Raw genomic sequence first — 21,053 nt, 5'->3', positions numbered from 1 at the left:
TTCTGTAAACTGTAAACTCCACACAACTAAACTAAAACTAAACTAAACAAACTAAATTGATATATACATAATAATGATGATACATAATAATAACATATGATAAAGATACACATAATAAAGATGATTGAAAGATTGCTTGTCACAGTTTATTCATTTATTTTCTACTGCTTTTGTTCGCGGAGGTGCTGGAGCCTATCCCAGCTGTCTTCGGGCGAGAGGCAGTGTACACCCTGGACCGGTCGCCAGCCAATCACAGGGCACATATAGACAAACAACCATTCACACTCACATTCATACCTATGGACAATTTGGAGTCGCTAATTAACCTAGCATGTTTTTTTGGAATATGGGAGGAAACCGGAGTACCCGGAGAAAACCCACGCATGCACGGGAAGAACATGCAAACTCCACACAGAGATACCCAAGTGGGGAATCAAACCCGGGTCTCTTAGTATAAGCATAAATAACAGAAAACATGTAAATCGAACGCAGGTCTTCCTGATCCCCTGACAGTGTGGTCAACATGCTAACCACTTAGATCATTTTGACCTGGTGTCCTTGGGATTCTCCTGTTGTGACTCGGTCCAATGCCTTTGATTCCGCTCGTCACTAATGCTGATTTAGAGCAAATGAAATCTACAAGTGTTTCCCCAGCTCAAAGCGGCTTGCACAACAGCGTAATCGCATTCATGTGGTTTATTTCCTATGAGATAGTCCTACGCAACACAACATCAGAGCAAGTAACCCTGTTGCGACGTAAATGCAAATGAGAAAAATAATCTCCCTTGATGACTAATGTGTTATGGGTGTCCCATAATCTCATAAATCTCTGAATTAACTTGTACATGAGCCGGTTTATGTTTTAATATGTAGTGAGCAAAGCTAATGTCAGCTCAGGTACATAAGGTCGTGGAACAAAATGATTAGACCAGCCTTGTTTCTTGAAGTTCCTGTTCATTTGAGTGGCTGGTAGTATGGTCAAAGTACGTGACCTGAAGAATACTTTTTTGCAGTAAAATGCAATTTTTATTGATAAAAAAACAACAACAAAACAATGGAAATTGCTATGTACCAAATAAGCATATGGATATGTAGTGACTAGGGATGTGAATCTCAGCACTGAGGAATCCGTAGTGTTTCCAAACATACCATTTAAACGTTGCAGGGGGGGGCATTAAATATAAAAACCTCGCTGCTGCTGCTACAAAACACGAAATAATGATGGTGCCTTAATTGCACCTGGGGAACAGCATATGGGGGTGAAGTTGAACATTAATAAAACGGCGCGTGTATCGGATTTTACCGGATACCCACAAACGCATCGCGGTGAATCTAGAATTCACTCGTCAATTGCATCCATACCCAGTGAATGAGCTCGCATCGCGCGCATGCGCAGCGATGTATCCATTACTATCGATTATTTTAGCCTAAAAAATGACTCAATGTATAGAATTAATTGCAAAGACACATTAATGAAAATCATATCAAAGCAAACATTTATTGTAGACATGTAAAAATGTAAGGAAGTAATTTACATAATAGCCACAAGCATACAGTTCACAGACCTGCTGCCAGTCCTAGTTGTGTCTGACAGGTGAGTCCATTTAGTCCCAAACATCATGTTCCTATCTTGTGGGAATAATATTATTATGAAATATTTACAAGATTACACACAGGTAAAGTAATACCGGCTTTCAAGATAAATCATCAAATGCAGAATAGATCATTTTAATATAACAAAGATGCTTACAACAGAGTGCATTTTGTAAAGAAACTAAGGCAGTGTGTGATATTTTTGGAGTACATGTGTAATGGCTAGACTTCCCATTCCAAAGCAGTGGAAGTTAAACATGTTTCCCCCCTCCACAGCAAGAAGAAAATGAAATTATACATATTTTTACTAAACACCAGCTGACCTGTGCTCATTTCACAGACAACAGAAACAACAATTCCATACATTGCTTCCCAGACGCAGCACAGAAGAATCGGACAGACGTAAAAGAGTAAAGCGAAGACGGACAACAAAAAAAGTCCAGTGTTGTCAGTATTTGTTGATTCCAAATATCCGCACTCCATGGAACAGAGGCAACTTTGGCAGGAGAACACTGAGGAGGGAGCAGGTGTTAACTAAGAAATGAGTACGGTCGTACTTTGTGTAGAAACTGGCAAGAATATACCTGCAAGGACAAAGACATCATATAAGTACCATAGAAAATCTACATTAATGATATAATAACATATATACAAATATACTGTTGATTTATTAGAAGATTTCATGTCTCCAAAAGACTTTCCTAAATTGTGTATTCTGCAACCTTGTATACAATGTACATAATGTAAATAGTGTATATTTTGGAGTCTGTACAGTAATGTTCAAACATTGCTCCCTTATTGTATCGCAGTTTGACAATCATAATTCAAGCAAACTGCCTGTATTAAGAATTTTCAATCGCAAAATAAATTAAGTAAAATACAAATATGAGCATTAACACTATTCAACTTGTGAATGTAGTATTCTACATTGTCAGTAATTGTTCTTTGAAACAAGCGCCAGACTTGATCGCCAGAACAACAGGTTTTCATTGCAGGTGTCAATGATCTTATAACAGTCACAATGATAATAATTATTCTAATAATAACAGGCTACTGTTGCGGCCATAGCGCATAATAAGCTAAAACGCCACTTTGAACCGCTGACGTCACTTCCTGTCCGACACCCATTCTGCTCCCCTACAATGGGTAAACGGTCTTAAATGGCTTATTTTCTCGTATTATATATATTTTACGGGGGTTATTTCATGTCTAGAGGGTTCTAATGATGTTAAAAAAAAGATTGTAAACAAGTTTTCTATGCCAGAATAACCAAAATGTTCAATTTCTAACAAAAGCAATCTTAAAAAGCAAAAATATTAGTACTATGTCGTGGATAAAATCACACTTGATGCGACAGTTTTACATATTTTTTCCAACTATTAATGCTTTTTTCATTACTGGTTAGGGGATTGCATGCTGGCCTCACAGTCTGGAGATCAAGTGTTTGAATCTATGTTTGGCCATCTCTGTGTGGAGTCTGCAAGTTCTACATGTGTGCATGTTTTTTTGTTTTGTTTTTTCCCTGAGTGCTCCAGCTTCCTCCCTGGAGACTCTAAACTCTCCATAAGTGTGAAACCCGCGGTTTCAGAGCCGCCATGAAAAGCTGTGTTAAAAGAGGGACAGTACTGTAGTATAAGAAAACCTGTCATTAGACTCAACGGACTTCACAGTATACCCATCAGTTCCTGGTCAGGCATTACTGATGTAAAAGAACACGTGTAGACGTACTACTTACAAAACAATTGGTGAGATGGTGAGGAATTTGCGGGAAGCTGTGAACTGGACGCCGTAATCCATCTGTTCCCAGTGTGTGAGCAGACGAGCTTTGCCTTGATCAGGTGTCTCAAAGGGTGTGCCCTTGACCGTGTGCAGGAACAGGTACATCACCTGTACAAGTTTAAAAAAAAACCACACACATACAGTATGTGATAATTGTAATGTAATACAACTCATACAGTCAAAAAACTGCAGTACATGCTTCAAAACTAACCAGGTTGTGGATGACATTGGTCAACGTCCACACAAGCGGCACGGTGAAAAAGGGAATGCTTAGCAGGATGATGTGCAGCACCACGGTCAGCAGAAGGTAAGCCAGCCAGATACCTCGACTGTTCATCACCTGTGTGTTGGGGTTGACCTCGCTGTGAGCCACGCCCACGTTCATCTAAAAGTGAGACACAATTTAGAATGCACACAAAGTCATGTGACCAATCCACTGAAGGTAAACTACGATTCAAAAGTTGTTACATATACACATCCATAGCTCAAATCATATTAGTTTATAACTGTGTATGTATGAAATGTGAAATATATTAAATATGTATCAGATAGTGCTGTACATCAGTTTCCCTCAAGAGTTTAACAAAACTACAATCTATCCAACTATGTTGACATTCCGTAGCACTAAGCGACAAATGAATGACGCCGCCCGCCGGAGCTCTGCTGTGTGTTTAAACAGGTCCTCCTCTACAGAGGACCGAAAAAGCCCAAACTAAACTAAACTATGCACGTTAAAAACTAACAAGGGAAATGAAGATCTCAACATAAAAATCATGTAAATGTCACCCATAAGAAAGTGTCGTCTCGTTCTGAACGCGACAGATGATATGCTAGCTAGCTAACGTTTGCAACTTGCTTGTATAACGCTTGCTAGGTCACAAATTATCTTATGGTAAAAAACGAGTGGTCGGCACTAATAACACATGATAAACTTCTACCGCCTTTTCATTGTACAAAAACGCATAGTCAACTCTATTATAGAATTATTGAGTTCAAAACAATACCTTCGCGTGTTGTCGCTGCTGACCAGGAAATAACTAGTTTTCGGTTAACTCCCGCCCTCTTGGGCTGTCCCTTTACGTCTGTCAAACAGCAGCACAGGTCCTAATAAAGTTTCAGATGAAGCATCATCTCACCACCTCTCACTAAAGGCTATTGTAGTGTCTGTTGGGGCCCTTCAACCCAGCGTTCATTAGCTTACATAAAAGCTGGACAGCCCTCGGTGGCCCCCAACTAGGCTGGGACCCCAAGCAGGACCCCTGCCTTTCAGCCAAAGTCAGTTGAGATTGCGATATAGTGAGTCGGTTCTTTTGGCCCGGATCACTGAAAAGAGTCGGTTATTTTGCCTCACAAGTGGCTCCTCGGAGTTTTAATTGCGTGTAGTGTGGAAAATGAATTACTAATGTAGAGAAATACACAATATAAAATGTTTAAATTTATTTGTATGTATGTTTGTAAGTTTGAATGAAGTCCAACAAGTATCAAACTTCCCTACTGAGCCACAATGTGGTTTGTTCACAGTGAGCTCATGGATACTTCTCTGTTAAACTTTCCTTCTTTCAAACCAATAAACATTCCCCCTTTGTTTAAATTGAAATACTACTGTACTAACATTGCATCATGAGCGTGTGAAGTAACTCAAATAAACAAATCTGCTACGATGGACACGCCAGACAGGAAGCTTGCAAGAAGTTGTGGGTCTCCGAAGAGCAAAAATCTTTTGGGAAAATACACTTTTCTTTTGTCAGAACGTACAATTAAGGTCAATTAAGGTTATTCACAACATGGCCACATTTTGACCTTAAGTCAGGGGTCTCAAACTCAATTTACTTGGGGGCCACTGTAACTAGGGCCAAATCAGGTTTTCCCCCCAAAAAAGACGCATTTATTAAAAACAGAAAAATGAATAAACTTTGCTTTGGTTTCGATTTTCTACAAGAAAAGCTCTGATAAAACATTCCACTGTTCTCAAATATCTTACTTTTTATTTTTCTACACAAAATAAGATGAAAAATAAATAAACAAATCAAGAATAAATAAAATCAATCAATCAGTAATAAATAAATATAATAATAATAATAAAACAGCAAATAAAAACTTAAGAAACCACATATAGTTGGTGTGTAGACAAATTATTTTTTTTCAGATTAAAATGAACAAAGCATTATTAGAGCCCTGTAGACATGACAAAACACGACTATAGTCACATTTATACTTTTTTATTTACAACATATTGCGCAACTGCAGGGTCTTGAGACACATGCTAACTCACAAACTAGAGAGCTAGCGACCTAAACGGTAGCCTTCAAGTTATTTCCTTTCAACTTAAATAGCCAAAAACTTACCACTTCCACACGGATAGGGAGGATAACTATTAACAGTTATTTAACCTTTAACATGAACATTAATCAAACGTAATCATTTTTTCTGGGTACATGATACCATACAGCATCCATATCAAACTTGCGTGGGCCGCACTAACATTAAACTTTCATATCAAGGCGGGGGCCTCAAACTAGTGTCCTGCGGGCCACACTTGGCCCGCGGGCCGCGTGTTTGAGACCACTGCCTTAAGTGTTTCTTTTTGTATTGTTTGATGAGCATCTTTTGTCAGGAATTAACACAAGAAAGTAAAGACTAAAGACATTTAGAAGTTGTGAGAAAATATTTACCATTTTGGTTATTTTTTGCATTTTGAAAATGATTCATATCCCTAACAACCAACTCATAAGACAAGACGATGCATGAGAATGGGTCCACAATGGCGGTACGAGATGAGATTTTCGAATTCACATTCATACCGATGGACAATTTGGAGACGCCAATTAATCTGGCGTGTTTTTGGAATGTGGGAAGAAACCACATGCTGGACAAAGAAACTAATAGTTTTTTTTATGTATTGCAAATCTTTATTGTACATAGGTAGCATACAAAATAATAAATAGCCATAAATATAATAAATATTGTCTCAACAAATACAAAACGTCTCTTAACGTTCCATTGGAAATACAAGACAAGCTCGTTTGTAAACATCATCAGTCACTATTGACTGTTCATGTCGGTTGACTTTCTACACGCACTTCACTGCCAAGCCTTGTGAGTGATGAGCCGGATCCCCGACTGCAAAGACTCGAGCTGTGAGGATGGAGAAGGAGAAGACTCGGTCCAGGATATACTTGCACAGTGCAAACTTTTGCCAATTTTGGACTTTGTGTATCTCCTCCTTAATGGCGTCCTGCAGAAAGACATCACATCTTATCTATCTAAACCTGGTTTGACTTGTAAATTTTTTTTTATGAGTTTGAGCCCACTGACCTTCTGGGGTTCCCCGCCCTTCATCTTGATGTATCTACTCATACTTGTATGCAGGCTGTCCAACGGTGGCTTCACTTGAAGGGCAAAGTTTGAGCAACTTTGAAATTCTGACACCCTCTGAAGTGCAGATTGATAGCCGGTTAGGACCTTGAAGATCTTATTGACACAAGGCTGTTGGACAAAAGAAACCCATCACAATCAAGAACAACTCCGCTACAGTCACTGCGATGGTCTTGTGGACGATTGTTGTTGCTTACAAGAGAGTCGCTTGCCATGTTCTCAGGATCACACTTATCCGTTGCCTCCATAAAGGCAAGCCCGGTGAAGATTTTTGAGACATCTTTTGATCTATTCCAAGCCTGTAAAACATTCCAGACTCATTTCAATACAGACAATAATAGTAAACATAATATAGGCTTTTGCAATATGAAGTTCTAAAAATGCAGATTTTGTATTATTCTACACCATTTTTATATTACATATATAACATACAAAAGGGAAATTATTTCTTACCTGTTCTGAAGCACTTTTTGCGACCTGGTTGAGCAGCAGCGCACTGTCCCTCACCTCTACACATACGTTATCTTTCAGCAGGCCAGGAGCGCACGACACAGCAGCCAAGAGCAAAAAAAGAGATGCTACAATTTTGAAAACAAACTCCATGTTAGATTGTTAATGATGTCTATTGTGCCCTGGCTCTGGGTGTATGTTGAGTGATGACTGCTGGTACTGGGCTTTATATCTAGGAGAATGAGTCAGTGTAGGAATTTCCTGCATGCATGGGCCTCAAGTGAGTTGAAGCGTGGAGCAACCTGGTGTCTAATTCATAATTCATAAACAATAATACAAAGAAATGTTTTGTCTATATAGCTCTCAAACTCCAGTAAAAATAAATGTATTTGGATTATTGAGGGAATTAGCAATTTACCAGTTTATTTTCCAGTTGTAATGATAGATTAGAATTTTATTTATTTTATTTATTGAATTTTATTTTTACTGACCCTCCTTTTCTAAGAAAGCATTTCAATCATTTTTTTTGTTTAAAAATAAAAATATTTCGGAGAGATTCCTCTGCACTTTAATTTCCCAGTTTTTTCGTTTTCATTTAGCACACAAAGAACCTTATGCTTTACATCTAAATACATTACTTACTTTCTTACTTACATTTTAATTACTGTATATATAGGAATTAATGAAAAAAACGCGTGTTTATAGGACGTTTCTCATTTTTAAAGATACGTATATGATGTATTGCAGAATTTCCAGCAGAAGTCGTCACTGCTGTTTGGAGAAATGCAAAGATAAATTAAATCCATGGATCCATCCATCCTTCCGTTTTCTGCCTCTCATACACGGCAAATTACATTATCCTAGCAAACACATTTACAGCACCGAATTTTCCCAGTGCTCATGAACGCACCGCCGTTGCTCCGGAAGTGTTTGCTTCAAGTGTGTTGTTGTTTGTTTTCGACTACTAAGAGCATGGGAGGCAAATTGAACTTCCAGTCCAGGTTGGCAAATACTTTGGATTTGAATTTCATCAATCATCAATTAATTTAATTGGTTTGGAATTTTGTGGCGGTGATGAACTAACCCGGACTGTATGCAGCTCAGTTTATCTCTCGTCTTAGCCAAAAGCTCATCTTAATCTTGAATTCCAAACTAGCTGACCACCAATTATAAATACTGTATTTTTCAGTAATGGTACAAGTTTTTCCCCTAATTTATATTGGAATGTTGTCTTCGGTTCTTCCCTTATTTATATTTAAATGTATTAGGTTTGGGTTTTTTTACGCTTCGTATTAGCTTCCGGTTAGCTAACAGCAGAGACCAACCAAACAGTATGATTTAAAGACAAAGCATTGTGTTGTTATTAGTAGCATGTTGTATGTTACAATTTTAAAAAAATAAAGCATGACTTAAAAATTTTATTCTTCATTCACTTCTCTAACCAAAATATTAAAGACGTTAGACTATATTTTATACCAGAAAATGGTGCTTTTCGTCCCCGTTGCTTTAACATTTAGTTACGGATAACCTTATTTCAAAGGTTGTACTTAATTTTCCAGTTATGAATTTACTTGATGTGGTCCAACACTCAATATATATTTGATACGAAATTGAAGTTTAAGAAGTAATCTCCCTAACAAACATGTATACGAATGAAAATACACTTGTTATCATAAAAAAATGCACTATTAAGCACGTCTGCATGGACTTTCCTACAGAGCGCGCATGCTCACTGTCACTAAAATGTGGGTTTTGTAACATTGCTATTATTAATTATTATCAACATAACAGCCGTTTTGCTTGACATGCTGCCTTTTTTGCTCTGTTTTTTTTCCTTTTTTGGAAAAAAATGAGCCGTTGGCGCCTAATGGGGTTACAGTTTCATGAGCCCTCAAGTATAACAACGTTTACTTTCATATCGTGGCTGTCATTTTTCACAGACATTGCTCATATACCGCAGGTTGATGTAGCTGAACTCATGATGAACTACAATGGTCTGGACTCTGGTATGGGGGAGTACTCCGCCAGTCTCCATGGGACTCTGGATGCAGGAGGAATGGAGCCATCCATGGATCCTCACATCAACCCCAGCCTCCTGCAGAGCGTTGAGATTGACCCAGACGGCCTGGCTGTGACAGTTTCTGAACCTGTGCATCTCATGGAAGGGATGTTTTCTGAGCTCCACAGTGTGGTTTCAGAAGTTGGCATCCCGGTGACAGCCACGCATTTTGATCTGCAGGAAGAATTGCTGTGGATGGGAAACCACAGAGTGAGAGCTTAGATTACTGTGATTGTGTTCCTTAAATGCATCTTATCTATTGTCTTTTCCCATTTGCTTACAGGGTCATGCTACCTCCTTCTTTGGACCTACAATGGGTCGCTATTCTTCTTTTCAAGTGCATGCAGCTGATGACATTCGACACATTCAGAGTTTGGAAACAGGCGTGCTGTTCCTCTCTAAGTGCAACCTCAAGTGCTACACTCGTGGGGGTTTGGTCATGTTTGATTATCCGTAAGTATTCTGTATTATCTTTTTTTTTTTTACTTCATCATCCTTGATAGGGTATAACATGATGATATAACGGGCTGCACGGCGGTCGAGTGGTTAGCATGCAGACCTCACAGCAAGGAGACCAGGGTTCAATTCCACCCTCGGCTATCTCTGTGTGAAGTTTGCATGTTCTCCCCGTGCATGCGTGGGTTTCTGGTTTCCTCCCACATTCCAAAAACATGCTAGGTTAATTAGCGACTCCAAATTGTCCATAGGTATGAATGTGAGTGTGAATGGTTGTTTGTCTATATGTGCCCTGTGATTGGCTGGCGACCAGTCCAGCGTGTACCCCGCCTCTCGCCCGAAGACAGCTGGGATAGGCTCCAGCACCTATGCAACCCTTGTGAGGAAAAGCAGTAGAAAATGAATGAATGAATGAATGATGATATAACATGGTGGTTTGTCTATATGTGCCTGTGATTGACTGGTGAGCTGTCCAGGGCCTGGACCTCACCTCAGGATGGGCTCCTGCTCTTCTGTGATCCTAATGAGGAAAAACAGTATAGAAAATAGATGGATGTCAATGACAATTTATATATTCCAGGATGGAGGAAGGAGCTGATATGCATAGCCTCCTAATGACTGACAACAACGCCTTGATAATGGGTGGACTACAGAACTACGTAGCTGAAATTGACTTGAATACAGTTCAGGAAACTCAAAAGGTGACACTTTTATTTTGCACAGCATCACATGACATAGGTTTCTAAATGAAATACTTCTGAACTTGTATTTTTATGTCTGTAAAAGTTCACCGTGGAGGTCCCTGGTGTAGCAATTATGCGCCAAAGCAGTCGTTTTTTCTTCTGTGGGCATACATCCGGCAAGGTAAGGATGCTCCAGTAATACTTGAAATATAGTTTTTAAAATTTCATATCACAACGGTCGCGTTCTTGTTCTGTTCAAATCAGGTGACGCTTCGTGACTTGCGTACATTCAAGATGGAGCACGAGTTTGACGCCTTCTCGGGCAGCCTGTCAGATTTCGACGTGCACGGGAACCTCCTGGCCGCATGCGGCTTTTCCAGCCGTGGACTGAATGGCCTGGCTTGTGACCGCTTCCTCATGGTGTATGACCTTCGCATGATGCGAGCCGTCACGCCACTTCAAGTACACGTGGACCCTCTCTTCTTGCGCTTCATTCCTACTTACACGTCACGCTTGGCCATCATCTCACAGACAGGTACGGCTCACTGTCAACTTTTGTTGATTTTAATACACGGATTTATTTAAAATATATATACATTATGTGTTATTTATTTTAAAAGCATCAAGTTAGGGATTTTTATTTGTCAAAAGAGTCACAGTAGTCAAAATCCTAATACCACTGCATGTGCAGTTCGAAAGTAAATATCTGCCTCATGTTCCCCTTTCAGGTCAGTGTCAATTCTGTGAGCCCACTGGGCTTGCCAACGTGGCAGACATTTTTCACGTGAACACCGTGGGCCAGCTGCTCATGAGTTTTGACGTATCGTCCAGCAAACAAGCGTTAGCCTTTGGGGACTCTGGGGGATGTGTTCACCTGTGGTCGGATGCTCCGGAGGTTTCATACAATGACTACTCTCGGGAGACAGAGTTTGCTCTGCCGTGCCTTGTGGACTCATTGCCTCAGCTCGACTGGAACCACGACCTGCTGCCGCTTTCTCTCATTCCAATGCCGCTAACCAGCACAGAGCCACTACTGTCAGACTGGCCTGCTGCACAGGCCACACCCAGCCCACGGTAATGAAGTCATTCGGTTCTTTCTCTAGTTTACTCTGCTCCCTGGAATATTTACCAACACACCAAATCTGCATGAAAGCCACCCCGAGCGTCTACTTCTGTGTTTGAATATGCTTCTGTAAAAGATGAAGCTACTAGCATACTTTGGGATGAGTCACAGATAGACTGAGGAAGTCAGAGTAGGTGGATACGGCGGCTAACACCACTCTGTCCATAATGGAGATGTGTGATGTCATTAGTGCTCGCTGCAATGAAGTTTCAAGTGTAACTCTTACCTTGTGGAAGTTCAGTCAGTTCTCTTATCTGAATTTGTGGTTAAACAACCCTCAGTATTTTATTGAGTCATGTCATTGATAAATGACACAACCCCCAGCGGTGTAATCACCCCAGTGAATAACCATTGATTTAATCTGTGATTTTTAACACCAACGTCTGCAAAATGTACATTTATTAGACAGCAGTGGGTGAATAACCGAGGAGATTCTGTTGAAAGTGTTTATGTTTCAGTACACGTCACAATTTTCCATTAATCTTCAAATTCTCAGTCAGAAAAGAAACACAAAAGTTAGTAGCTTGGTCGGCAACATATTATCAGAAAAGCTGCAAAAATGTTTATGAAATGTGCTCTGCTAAAAACCGGGAATGGTATAACATGGCAACTGTTTTGCGCAGGGGTCTCAAACTCAATTTACTTGGGGGCCACTGGAGCTCGGGTCTGGGTGAGACTGGGCCGCATCAGGTTTAAAAAAAAAAAACGCACAAAAAAACGCATTTATTAAAAACAAAATTTTTTTTAAAACTTCGTTTTGGTTCCAATTTTCTACAAGAAAAGCTCTGATAAAATATTCCACTGTTCTCAAATATCTTACTTTTTATTTTTCTACACAAAATAAGATGAAAAATAAATAAACAAATCAAGAATAAAGAAAATCAATCAGTCAGTAATATATAAAATAAATATAATAATAATAATAAAACAGCAAATAATAAAAACTTAAGAAACCACATAGTTGGTGGGTAGACAAGTGATTTTTTTCAGATTAAAATTACCAAAGCATTATTAGAGCCCTGTAGACATGACAAAACACGACTATAGTCACATTTATACTCTTTTTTTTTATTTACAACATATTGCGCAACTGCAGGGTCTTGAGACACATGCTAACTCGCAAACTAGAGAGCTAGCGACCTAAACGGTAGCCTTCAAGTTATGTCCTATAAACTTAAATAGCCAAAAACGTACCACTTCCACACGGATAGGGAGGATAACTATTAACAGGTATTTAACCTTTAACATGAACATTAATCAAACGTAATAATCTTTTCTGGGTACATGATACCATACAGCATCCATATCAAACTTGCGCGGGCCGCACTAACATTAAACTTTCATATCAAGGCGGGGGCCTCAAACTAGTGTCCTGCGGGCCACATTTGGCCGCGTGTTTGAGACCCCTGGTTTAACAGATGAAAATGTTTTTATTTTTGTATTTTGTTTGACTCACAGACGAGCTCCTCCTGTGGACTCAGAAATTCTGCGCACAATGAAGACGGTTGGATTCATTGGCTACGCAGCAAACCCTCGTGCTCGTCCCCGTAACCAGGCACGTTTCACATCCTGTACAGCATAATATAATCTGCCATGTTTTTTGTAGTGTTTACGTATCAACGGCAACTCTGTTTTCATCGCTTTCCTAACCTTGTCTTCAGGTGCCCTACAAAATTAAAGACGTGGAGCAAGACTACGACAGTTACAATCAGGTTCCCGAGTCGCCAATTGGTCGCGATGAGGAACCTCACCTCTACATGGTACCCAAGAAATACAGAAAGGTCGGAGTTTTTTTTATTCTAGTAATGTTGAGTTGTGAGTTGTTCCTGTAACTATTATATTTTTGGTGACGTGTGCTGGAGTAGGTGACAATTAAATACTCCAAATTGGGACTGGAAGACTTTGACTTCAAACATTACAACAAAACCTTGTTTGCTGGCCTGGAGCCTCACATTCCGAATGCGTACTGTAACTGCATGATCCAGGTGAGATCTTTTTTGCTTCATACAAACATGGACATGGAGATGTTTTCTTTTCTGTTGATTCTGAATGTTTGCTGCTTTGTTTATGTGCCGGCAGGTTTTATATTTCCTGGAACCAATTCGCTGTTTAGTGCAGAATCATTTGTGTCAGAAGGAGTTTTGTTTGGCTTGCGAGCTCGGATTTCTCTTTCACATGCTGGATTTGTCCAGAGGAGATCCGTGTCAGGTAGCTCTTTGTCCGTCAATCCTAAATTGCATCCACATTTGTCTCGATGTGACACCAGCCACTCCTGTCTTCTCTGATGTAGGCCAGCAATTTCCTGCGGGCATTCCGTACCATCCCTGAGGCGTCTGCATTGGGCCTGATCCTCGCGGACTCTGATGAGCAAACAGGAAAGGCCAGACTCGGACGCTTAATCCAAAGCTGGAACCGCTTCATCCTCACCCAGTTGCACCAGGAGACTCAGGAGCAGGAGGGTCCGCAGGCCTACAGGGGAGCCAGCAGCAGGTCAGAGGCGCAAAGCCAGTTGTGATGATGGTTTCTAAAGTAACTGAAGTCGCTAGCAATAGTGGTGAGGTACCCAAGTGGTGCAGCTAGATGTACTGCAGTCTTGTAACTGACTGTCAGGGAATTTCATCAATCAATTTCAAAATCTTTCCTCAGAAAAAAAACATGACGAGATAAAAAAGAACAGAAATTGCTGGATGTTCTCTGTTGTTCCTCTTTATGATATCTTTCACCATTGTTTTGCATTTATCAGCAGGTTGTTCTGCCATGATGTCATACCATATCATATCTCATGCTTTTAATTCTCGATACTGCAAAAATATGAATTAAATTAAATTGAGAAAAGTCAAAAGTGAAAAAGACACATTTTTCTTACTATCCATTCATCCATTTTCTATACCGCTTATCCTCACTAGGGTAGCGGGTATGCTGGAGCCTATCCCAGCTGTCTTCAGGCGATAGGCGGGGTACACCCTGGACTGGTCGCCAGCCAATCACAGGGCACATATAGACAAACAACCATTCACACTCACAAAATCAATCAGTAATAAATAAATATAATAATAATAATAAAACGGCAAATAATAAAAACTTAAGAAACCACACATAGTTGGTGGGTAGACCAATTTATTTTTTACAACATATTGCGCAACTGCAGGGTCTTGAGACACATGCTAACTCGCAAACTAGAGAGCTAGCGACCTAAACGGCAGCCTTCAAGTTATTTCCTTTCAACTTAAATCGCCAAAAACTTACCACTTCCACACGGATAGGGAGGATAACTATTAACAGTTATTTAACCTTTAACATGAACATTAATCAAACGTAATAATTTTTTCTGGGTACATGATTTCTGGGCATTAAAGGCGGGGGCCTCAAACTAGTGTCCTGCGGGCCACATTTGGCCCGCGGGCCGCGTGTTTGAGACACCTGGTTTAAAACATCTTCACAGAATCAATCTCATTTAGTATCTGGAACAAATACTACAAATACTAAAAATGTTATACACGGCGTGTATGTATACACACCATGCTTCATATGTTCCAGCTCTCTGGGCTCCTCTGGTGAGTCGGCCGTCGGGAAGCTGTTTGGATGCGAGGTCGAGAACAGCAGCCTGTGTCGCTGCGGTAAGGAGACGGTCCGCTCTTCCCTCACTTTGCTCTTCACCATGCACTACCCAGAGCAAAACTCTCAAGGTGAGTCGAAAACACTTCAAACACTAGTATGATTGACAGGTGTTGTTGACCGAGCTTCATTTGACTCATCAGAGAAAACGATAAAGGAGTACGACTTTGCTGAGATCCTGAAGAAGAGCATCTGTTTGGAGCAGAGCACGCAGGCGTGGTGTGAAAACTGTGAGAAGTATCAGCCCACAGTGAGTTTACGCATGCTGTCATGTCGGCCCTTTCGCTTCCACGCTCGTGAGCCCATCATGAAGGAACCGCTTTGGTCTGTTGCATCTCCCCAGGTGCAGACGCGCAACATTCGATGCCTACCGGATGTTTTGGTCATAAACTGTGAAGTGAACAGTGCTAAAGAGGCGGAATTCTGGAAGGTTCAGGCGGAGGTAATTGTTCTGTTTTTTTGCATTATAAAATGTGTCAATGTGGGGTTTATTATTCATGGTTTTGCTTCAGAAGCCGACCCGTCTGAACCACTAAATACTCTCCACACTTTTTTACTATTCATCTTTACTCTTTTAAACACCTACAGTCGTTCTTCGCCTCTTTGTGGTTTGAACATCACTCACTCATGCTATCACTTTTTTAAAAAATGAATTAATATATGATCACTATATGATCGCTGATCATTGGGAGTGACCGGGATGGATAGGATCAGATACGAGTACATCAGAGGGACATTACATGTTAGAGACCTTGGAGATAAAGTTAGATAGGCCAGACTGAGATGGTTGGGACATGTCCAGAGGTGAGATAGTGAATATATTGGTAGAAGGATGCTGCTAGGTAGGAGGCGTAGAAGAAGACCGAAGAGGAGGTTTATGGATGTAATGAATGAGGACATGAGGGTAGTTGTTGTAAGAGAGACAGATACAGAAGATGGAGTCGATTGAAGGGAAAAGCCGAAAGAGGAAGAAGAAGAAAACTGAAACGCAGCCTCACCGTGTTTAGTCCTGACTCCGGGTGCCCAAAGGAGACCACTACCTGAGCTTGAACTGAAGACTCTTACATAAGCAAAACTGTCAGTTCTATGTGGAACTGTGAACTGATTACATGATGCATTCAATTGTAATCTGATGCATGTTCAAATGAAATAAATCCATTACCATTATTGTTCATGTCCAACTGCATATTCATTTAAATATAATATGCAACTTAGTTGTGTTTTTCTCCACAGTACGCTTTCACTAAAGCCACAAAGAAGGAGGAATCGGAGCCTGCAAAGCCTAAGGAACACCCACCCATGCCCACCGAGTGGTGCCTGGAGTAAGACACACTCCTTCTTTTATTATTATTATTATTATAATTATGAGCATCATCACCACAAAGTTCATCAATGGTTGACCCTAATGTGACTGCCGCTCCACCTCATGCAGCGGCGAGGACATGTGCAACATGGAGGGCTTCACCTTCAACACCCGCTTGGAGGACCTGAGGCACATCTGGATCCCTCTCACATTAAAGATGTCAATCAGCAAAAATCAGGGATTGGAAATCAGCAGTTGGCGCGAAGGAGAGGAAGTAAGCGAAGAAGCTTTACCAGATGATGATTTGTTTTTATTTTTTATCTTCTCATTTTGACTAGCTGAGTGCTGCCGAGGAAGCGGAGGGAGCGTCTCTTTATGACCTGGTGGTCACCGTGCCGCACATCCTCGACGCTCGCGCGGGTGGAAACCTGGTGGCGCACATCAAAGTGGGAGAAACATACCATCAGAGAAAAGAGGTTAGCGGGTGGGAATCGGTTTTTCGTTCCGTCTTGATGTAGCTGATCTCTTATTGTTCGGTGCAGGGAGTCACACATCAGCAGTGGTATCTTTTCAACGATTTCCTCATCGAGCCCATCGATAAGGTAAATAACGCAATTCAATATTAACTAGAAAATTCCCGTGGAAATTTTGATGGGCTTGCCACCTGTGCTGTGAACCTCGGGTCCGGTGTGCCAACGGCTACCGTGCTAGCACCTAGCAAGAAAGCCTCAAGTGCCGAAAAGGTTGATGCAGTCCCATAGTGTCCCCACATCATGCCACGTGTGTATTTGCCTTTAGACATAAGTCAATTAGCTAAAATGCTAACATGCTAACAGTCATCATGCTAGCACTTAGCAAGACAGCCTCAAGTCCCAAAAGTGTCCAGGCAGTCCGATAGTGTCCCCACATCATTCCACGTATTTGTCTTTAGACATGAGTAAATTAGCTAAAATGCTAACATGCTAACAGTCATCATGCTAGCACCTAGCAAGACAGCCTCAAGTCCCAAAAGTGTCCAGGCAGTCCGATAGTGTCCCCACATCATTCCACGTATTTGCCTTTAGACATGAGTAAATTAGCTAAAATGCTAACATGCTAACAGTCATCATGCTAGCACCTAGCAAGACAGCCTCAAGTCCCAAAAGTGTCCAGGCAGTCCGATAGTGTCCCCACATCATTCCATGTATTTGCCTTTAGACATGAGTAAATTAGCTAAAATGCTAACGTGCTAACAGTCATCATGTTAGCACCTAGCAAGAGACCCTCAAGGTTAGAAAGTGCCAAGGTTGTCCTGTAACATCCCTACATCATGCCATGTGTGTATTTGCCTTTAGACATGAGTAAATTAGCTAAAATGCTAACTTGCTAACAGTCATCATGCTAGCACCTAGCAAGACAACCTCAAGTACCAGAAGTGTCCAGGCAGTCCGATAGTGTCCCCACATCATTCCATGTATTTGCCTTTCGACATGAATAAATTAGCTAAAATGCTAACTTGCTAACAGTCATCATGCTAGCACCTAGCAAGACAGCCTCAAGTCCCAAAAGTGTCCAGGCAGTCCGATAGTGTCCCCACATCATTCCATGTATTTGCCTTTAGACATGAGTAAATTAGCTAAAATGCTAACGTGCTAACAGTCATCATGTTAGCACCGAGCAAGAGACCCTCAAGGTTAGAAAGTGCCAAGGTTGTCCTGTAACATCCTTACATCATGCCATGTGTGTATTTGCCTTTAGACATGAGTAAATTAGCTAAAATGCTAGCATGCTAACAGTCGTAATGCTAGCACCTAGCAAGAGAACCTCAACTTTAGAAAGTGCCAAGGTTGTCCTGTAACATCCCTACATCATGCCATGTGTGTATTTGCCTGTAGACATGAGTAAATTAGCTTAAATGCTAACATGCTAACGATGCTAGCACCTAGCAATAGGCCCTCATGTTTAGAAACTGCCAAGGTTGTCCTATAACCTCCCTGCATCATACCATGGGTGTATTCGGCTTCATAAATGAGTAAATTAGCTAAAATGCTAACATGCTAAGAATTAGCATTATGGCTGGGCGAGCCCATAATTATGAGATTGCTGGTAATATAAATGTGTTTCATTTCAGACTGAAGCTGCACAGTTTGACATGGGATGGAAAGTGCCCGCCATCTTGTATTACGCAAAGAGGAACTACCACACCAAATACCACCTTCGCAGTGAGTTTTACTTCATGAATAATAATACGCACACACACACGGAATATTCCCCCGAGTGGCTCACTTTGCTGTGCGTCGTCAGTTAAAAACCCCATCGACGCCAGCGTGCTGCTGACCGAGGCCTCGCTGGCTCGGAAACAGAGGAAGACTCACGCCACTTTCATCCCGCTCATGGTCAGCGAGATGCCGCAGGCCGGCGACTTGGTGGGGTTGGATGCCGAGTTTGTTACTCTCAACCAGGTCAGGGTTTGATCACGACCGCAGGTGCAAAATCTGGAGCCATGTTGATTTTTAATGATGTTGCGTGGCTCGCAGGAAGAGGCAGAACTACGCAGCGACGGCACCAAGTCCACCATCAAACCCAGTCAGATGTCCGTCGCCAGGATCACCTGTGTGCGGGGTCAGGGCCCCAATGAAGGGGTGCCCTTCATCGATGACTACATCTCTACTCAGGAGCAGGTGATGTTGATAACAATACAATTACTAATAAAAATCCAAACACAGTGGCGTCTCAGTTAGAGTCCGCCCTGGTTAGCATGTTTTTTGGTTAACATTCACGCTAAAATTTGCATACTTTTCTGGAATTGCACCAACTGTATGCTTTCTTTTCAGTTTTTATGTGGTTCCTCCCGCAGGTGGTGGACTACTTGACTCAGTATTCCGGCATTAAACCAGGCGACCTGGATGCAAAGATCTCGTCTAAGCATTTGACCACATTGAAGTCCACCTACTTAAAACTGCGTTTCCTCATCGACACGGGAGTCCGATTTGTGGGCCACGGCCTCCAGAAGGACTTCCGGGTTATCAACTTAATGGTACGCTCGCTGACATCCACTGTTGGGTTTGCTTTAGTGGCGAGTTCGACAATGAGTGATCTTTATCTCATTTCAAGGTGCTGAAAGATCAAGTCATTGACACGGTCTACCTGTTCCACTTGCCCCGGAAGAGGATGATTTCACTCAGGTTTCTTGCCTGGTACTTTCTTGGTAAGTCAACTTCTTTAAGAAATACTGACAGGTACTTCCTGGATCATCTTGGATGACAGAGGTACCAGAGGTTCCTTTGACGCCATTCATTCATTCATTTTACCGCTTATCCTCACGGGGGTCGGGGGGGTGCTGGAGCCTATCCCAGCTGCCTTCGGGCGAGAGAGGCTGGGTACACCCTGGACTGATCGCCAGCCAATCACAGGGCAAACAACCATTCACACTCACATTCATACCTATGGACAATTTGGACAAATGTTTTTGGAATGTGGGAGGAAGCCGGAGTGCCCGGAGTGCCCGGAGTGCCCGGAGTGCCCGGAGTGCCCGGAGTGCCCGGAGTGCCCCGAGTGCCCCGAGTGCCCCGAGTGCCCCGAGTGCCCCGAGTGCCCCGAGTGCCCCGAGTGCCCCGAGTGCCCCGAGTGCCCCGAGTGCCCCGAGTGCCCCGAGTGCCCCGAGTGCCCCGAGTGCCCCGAGTGCCCCGAGTGCCCCGTTTCCTCCCACAGAAAACCCACGCATGCACGGGGAGAACATGCAAACTCCACACAGAGATGGCTGAGGATGGAATTGAACCCTGGTCTCCTAGCTGTGACGTCTGCGCGCTAACCACTCTTCCACCGTGCCGCCCCTTTGACACCAATGTGACTCAAACTGTATTCCTGAATTAGCCACTAATTTAGATTCTTGGCCAAAACTCTGTGATTGGGCCATCCCTCCACAAAGTTTGGTATTTTTTGTTGTAATCTTTGTTGAGTCCTGATCCTTGCGACCACCTTCATCCCTGCATTCAGACCTCAACATCCAGGGGGAAACCCACGACAGCATAGAGGACGCTCGCACCGCCTTGCAGCTGTACAGGAAGTATCTGGAGCTGAGTCGCGGAGGCGGCACAGACGAAGTCAGGAAGGTCCTGAAGGGACTCTACGAAAAAGGCCGCCAGCTGGACTGGAAAGTCCCGGATACAGATGCAGGAGATGGTCAAGGTAGCCCAAAAAGTACGAAATGGTGCAGGAGGAATGTGCCACGTCGCCTGGGGGTGACGGTGAGAGTTTATTCGTAGACTGATGAGAGTCTTCTTCCTCCATCAGGTCCTGCCGTGTTTCCATCTGTGATGGGCCTGTGACTCATCAACGAGGACGCCGTCAACATCTTCCATTTTGTATCGCATTGTAAAGTTCGCATTATTGCCATTATGTTGTTGCTTTTCACTCAACACTTTTATCATTATTCATGTTTTTCAGTGAAATGATTGAAGATGAAGTGAAGTATTTTTAGATGTACCAGCCTTTTGTGCTGGTAAAAGGTTTTTGTTGTGTAATAAATGGAATTAAATCTTGTTGAATATGTGTGATGACAAAGGAAGAACATATTAATTCCTCGGCTAATAGGATGCTTATGTATTCGGAGATTTGTACCTGAAATAATACTTTAAA

At 41.9% G+C, this 21,053-nt stretch overlaps 3 protein-coding genes across 4 annotated transcripts in view; 1 reads left to right on the top strand and 2 right to left on the bottom strand.

The window, feature by feature from the left end:
• The window catches only part of cd63 (CD63 molecule), a 113,827-nt gene that overhangs the window by 14,868 nt on the left and 77,906 nt on the right, over positions 1 to 21,053 (bottom strand). The gene's annotated exons all lie outside the window — the stretch shown is intronic.
• Positions 1,485 to 4,608, bottom strand: ormdl2 (ORMDL sphingolipid biosynthesis regulator 2). Its single transcript, XM_058051526.2, has 4 exons — positions 4,377 to 4,608; positions 3,584 to 3,757; positions 3,329 to 3,480; positions 1,485 to 2,177 (listed from the first exon to the last, which is right to left on the bottom strand). Exons 2-4 carry the CDS (start codon positions 3,755 to 3,757, stop codon positions 2,042 to 2,044), a joined length of 462 nt encoding a protein of 153 aa, XP_057907509.1. The 5' UTR covers positions 4,377 to 4,608; the 3' UTR covers positions 1,485 to 2,041.
• Positions 8,097 to 20,966, top strand: pan2 (poly(A) specific ribonuclease subunit PAN2). Of its 2 annotated transcripts, none has more exons than XM_058051652.2 (26): positions 8,097 to 8,198; positions 9,158 to 9,466; positions 9,540 to 9,709; positions 10,293 to 10,413; positions 10,499 to 10,576; positions 10,660 to 10,930; positions 11,124 to 11,469; positions 12,977 to 13,073; positions 13,180 to 13,299; positions 13,384 to 13,503; positions 13,598 to 13,726; positions 13,809 to 14,008; positions 15,056 to 15,204; positions 15,277 to 15,383; positions 15,477 to 15,575; positions 16,367 to 16,455; positions 16,566 to 16,710; positions 16,775 to 16,912; positions 16,979 to 17,038; positions 18,547 to 18,637; positions 18,720 to 18,877; positions 18,953 to 19,096; positions 19,273 to 19,452; positions 19,530 to 19,623; positions 20,412 to 20,603; positions 20,709 to 20,966. In XM_058051652.2, the coding sequence occupies exons 2-26, from the start codon at positions 9,176 to 9,178 to the stop codon at positions 20,741 to 20,743; spliced, it is 3,624 nt and encodes a 1,207-aa protein (XP_057907635.2). In that variant the 5' UTR covers positions 8,097 to 8,198; positions 9,158 to 9,175; the 3' UTR covers positions 20,744 to 20,966. The 2 variants fall into 2 exon arrangements, with proteins under 2 accessions (XP_057907635.2, XP_057907634.2); XM_058051651.2 differs by having other exon boundaries at positions 20,412 to 20,615.

Source organism: Doryrhamphus excisus, linkage group LG15 (genome assembly GCF_037039965.1).
Source record: "Doryrhamphus excisus strain RoL-2023G ecotype Guam linkage group LG15, RoL_Dexc_Guam_v1.1, whole genome shotgun sequence".
NCBI classification, from domain to species: domain Eukaryota; kingdom Metazoa; phylum Chordata; class Actinopteri; order Syngnathiformes; family Syngnathidae; genus Doryrhamphus; species Doryrhamphus excisus.
The sequence above is the reverse complement of the archived record's forward strand: the minus strand, read 5'-3'. Positions and strand labels throughout refer to the sequence as shown.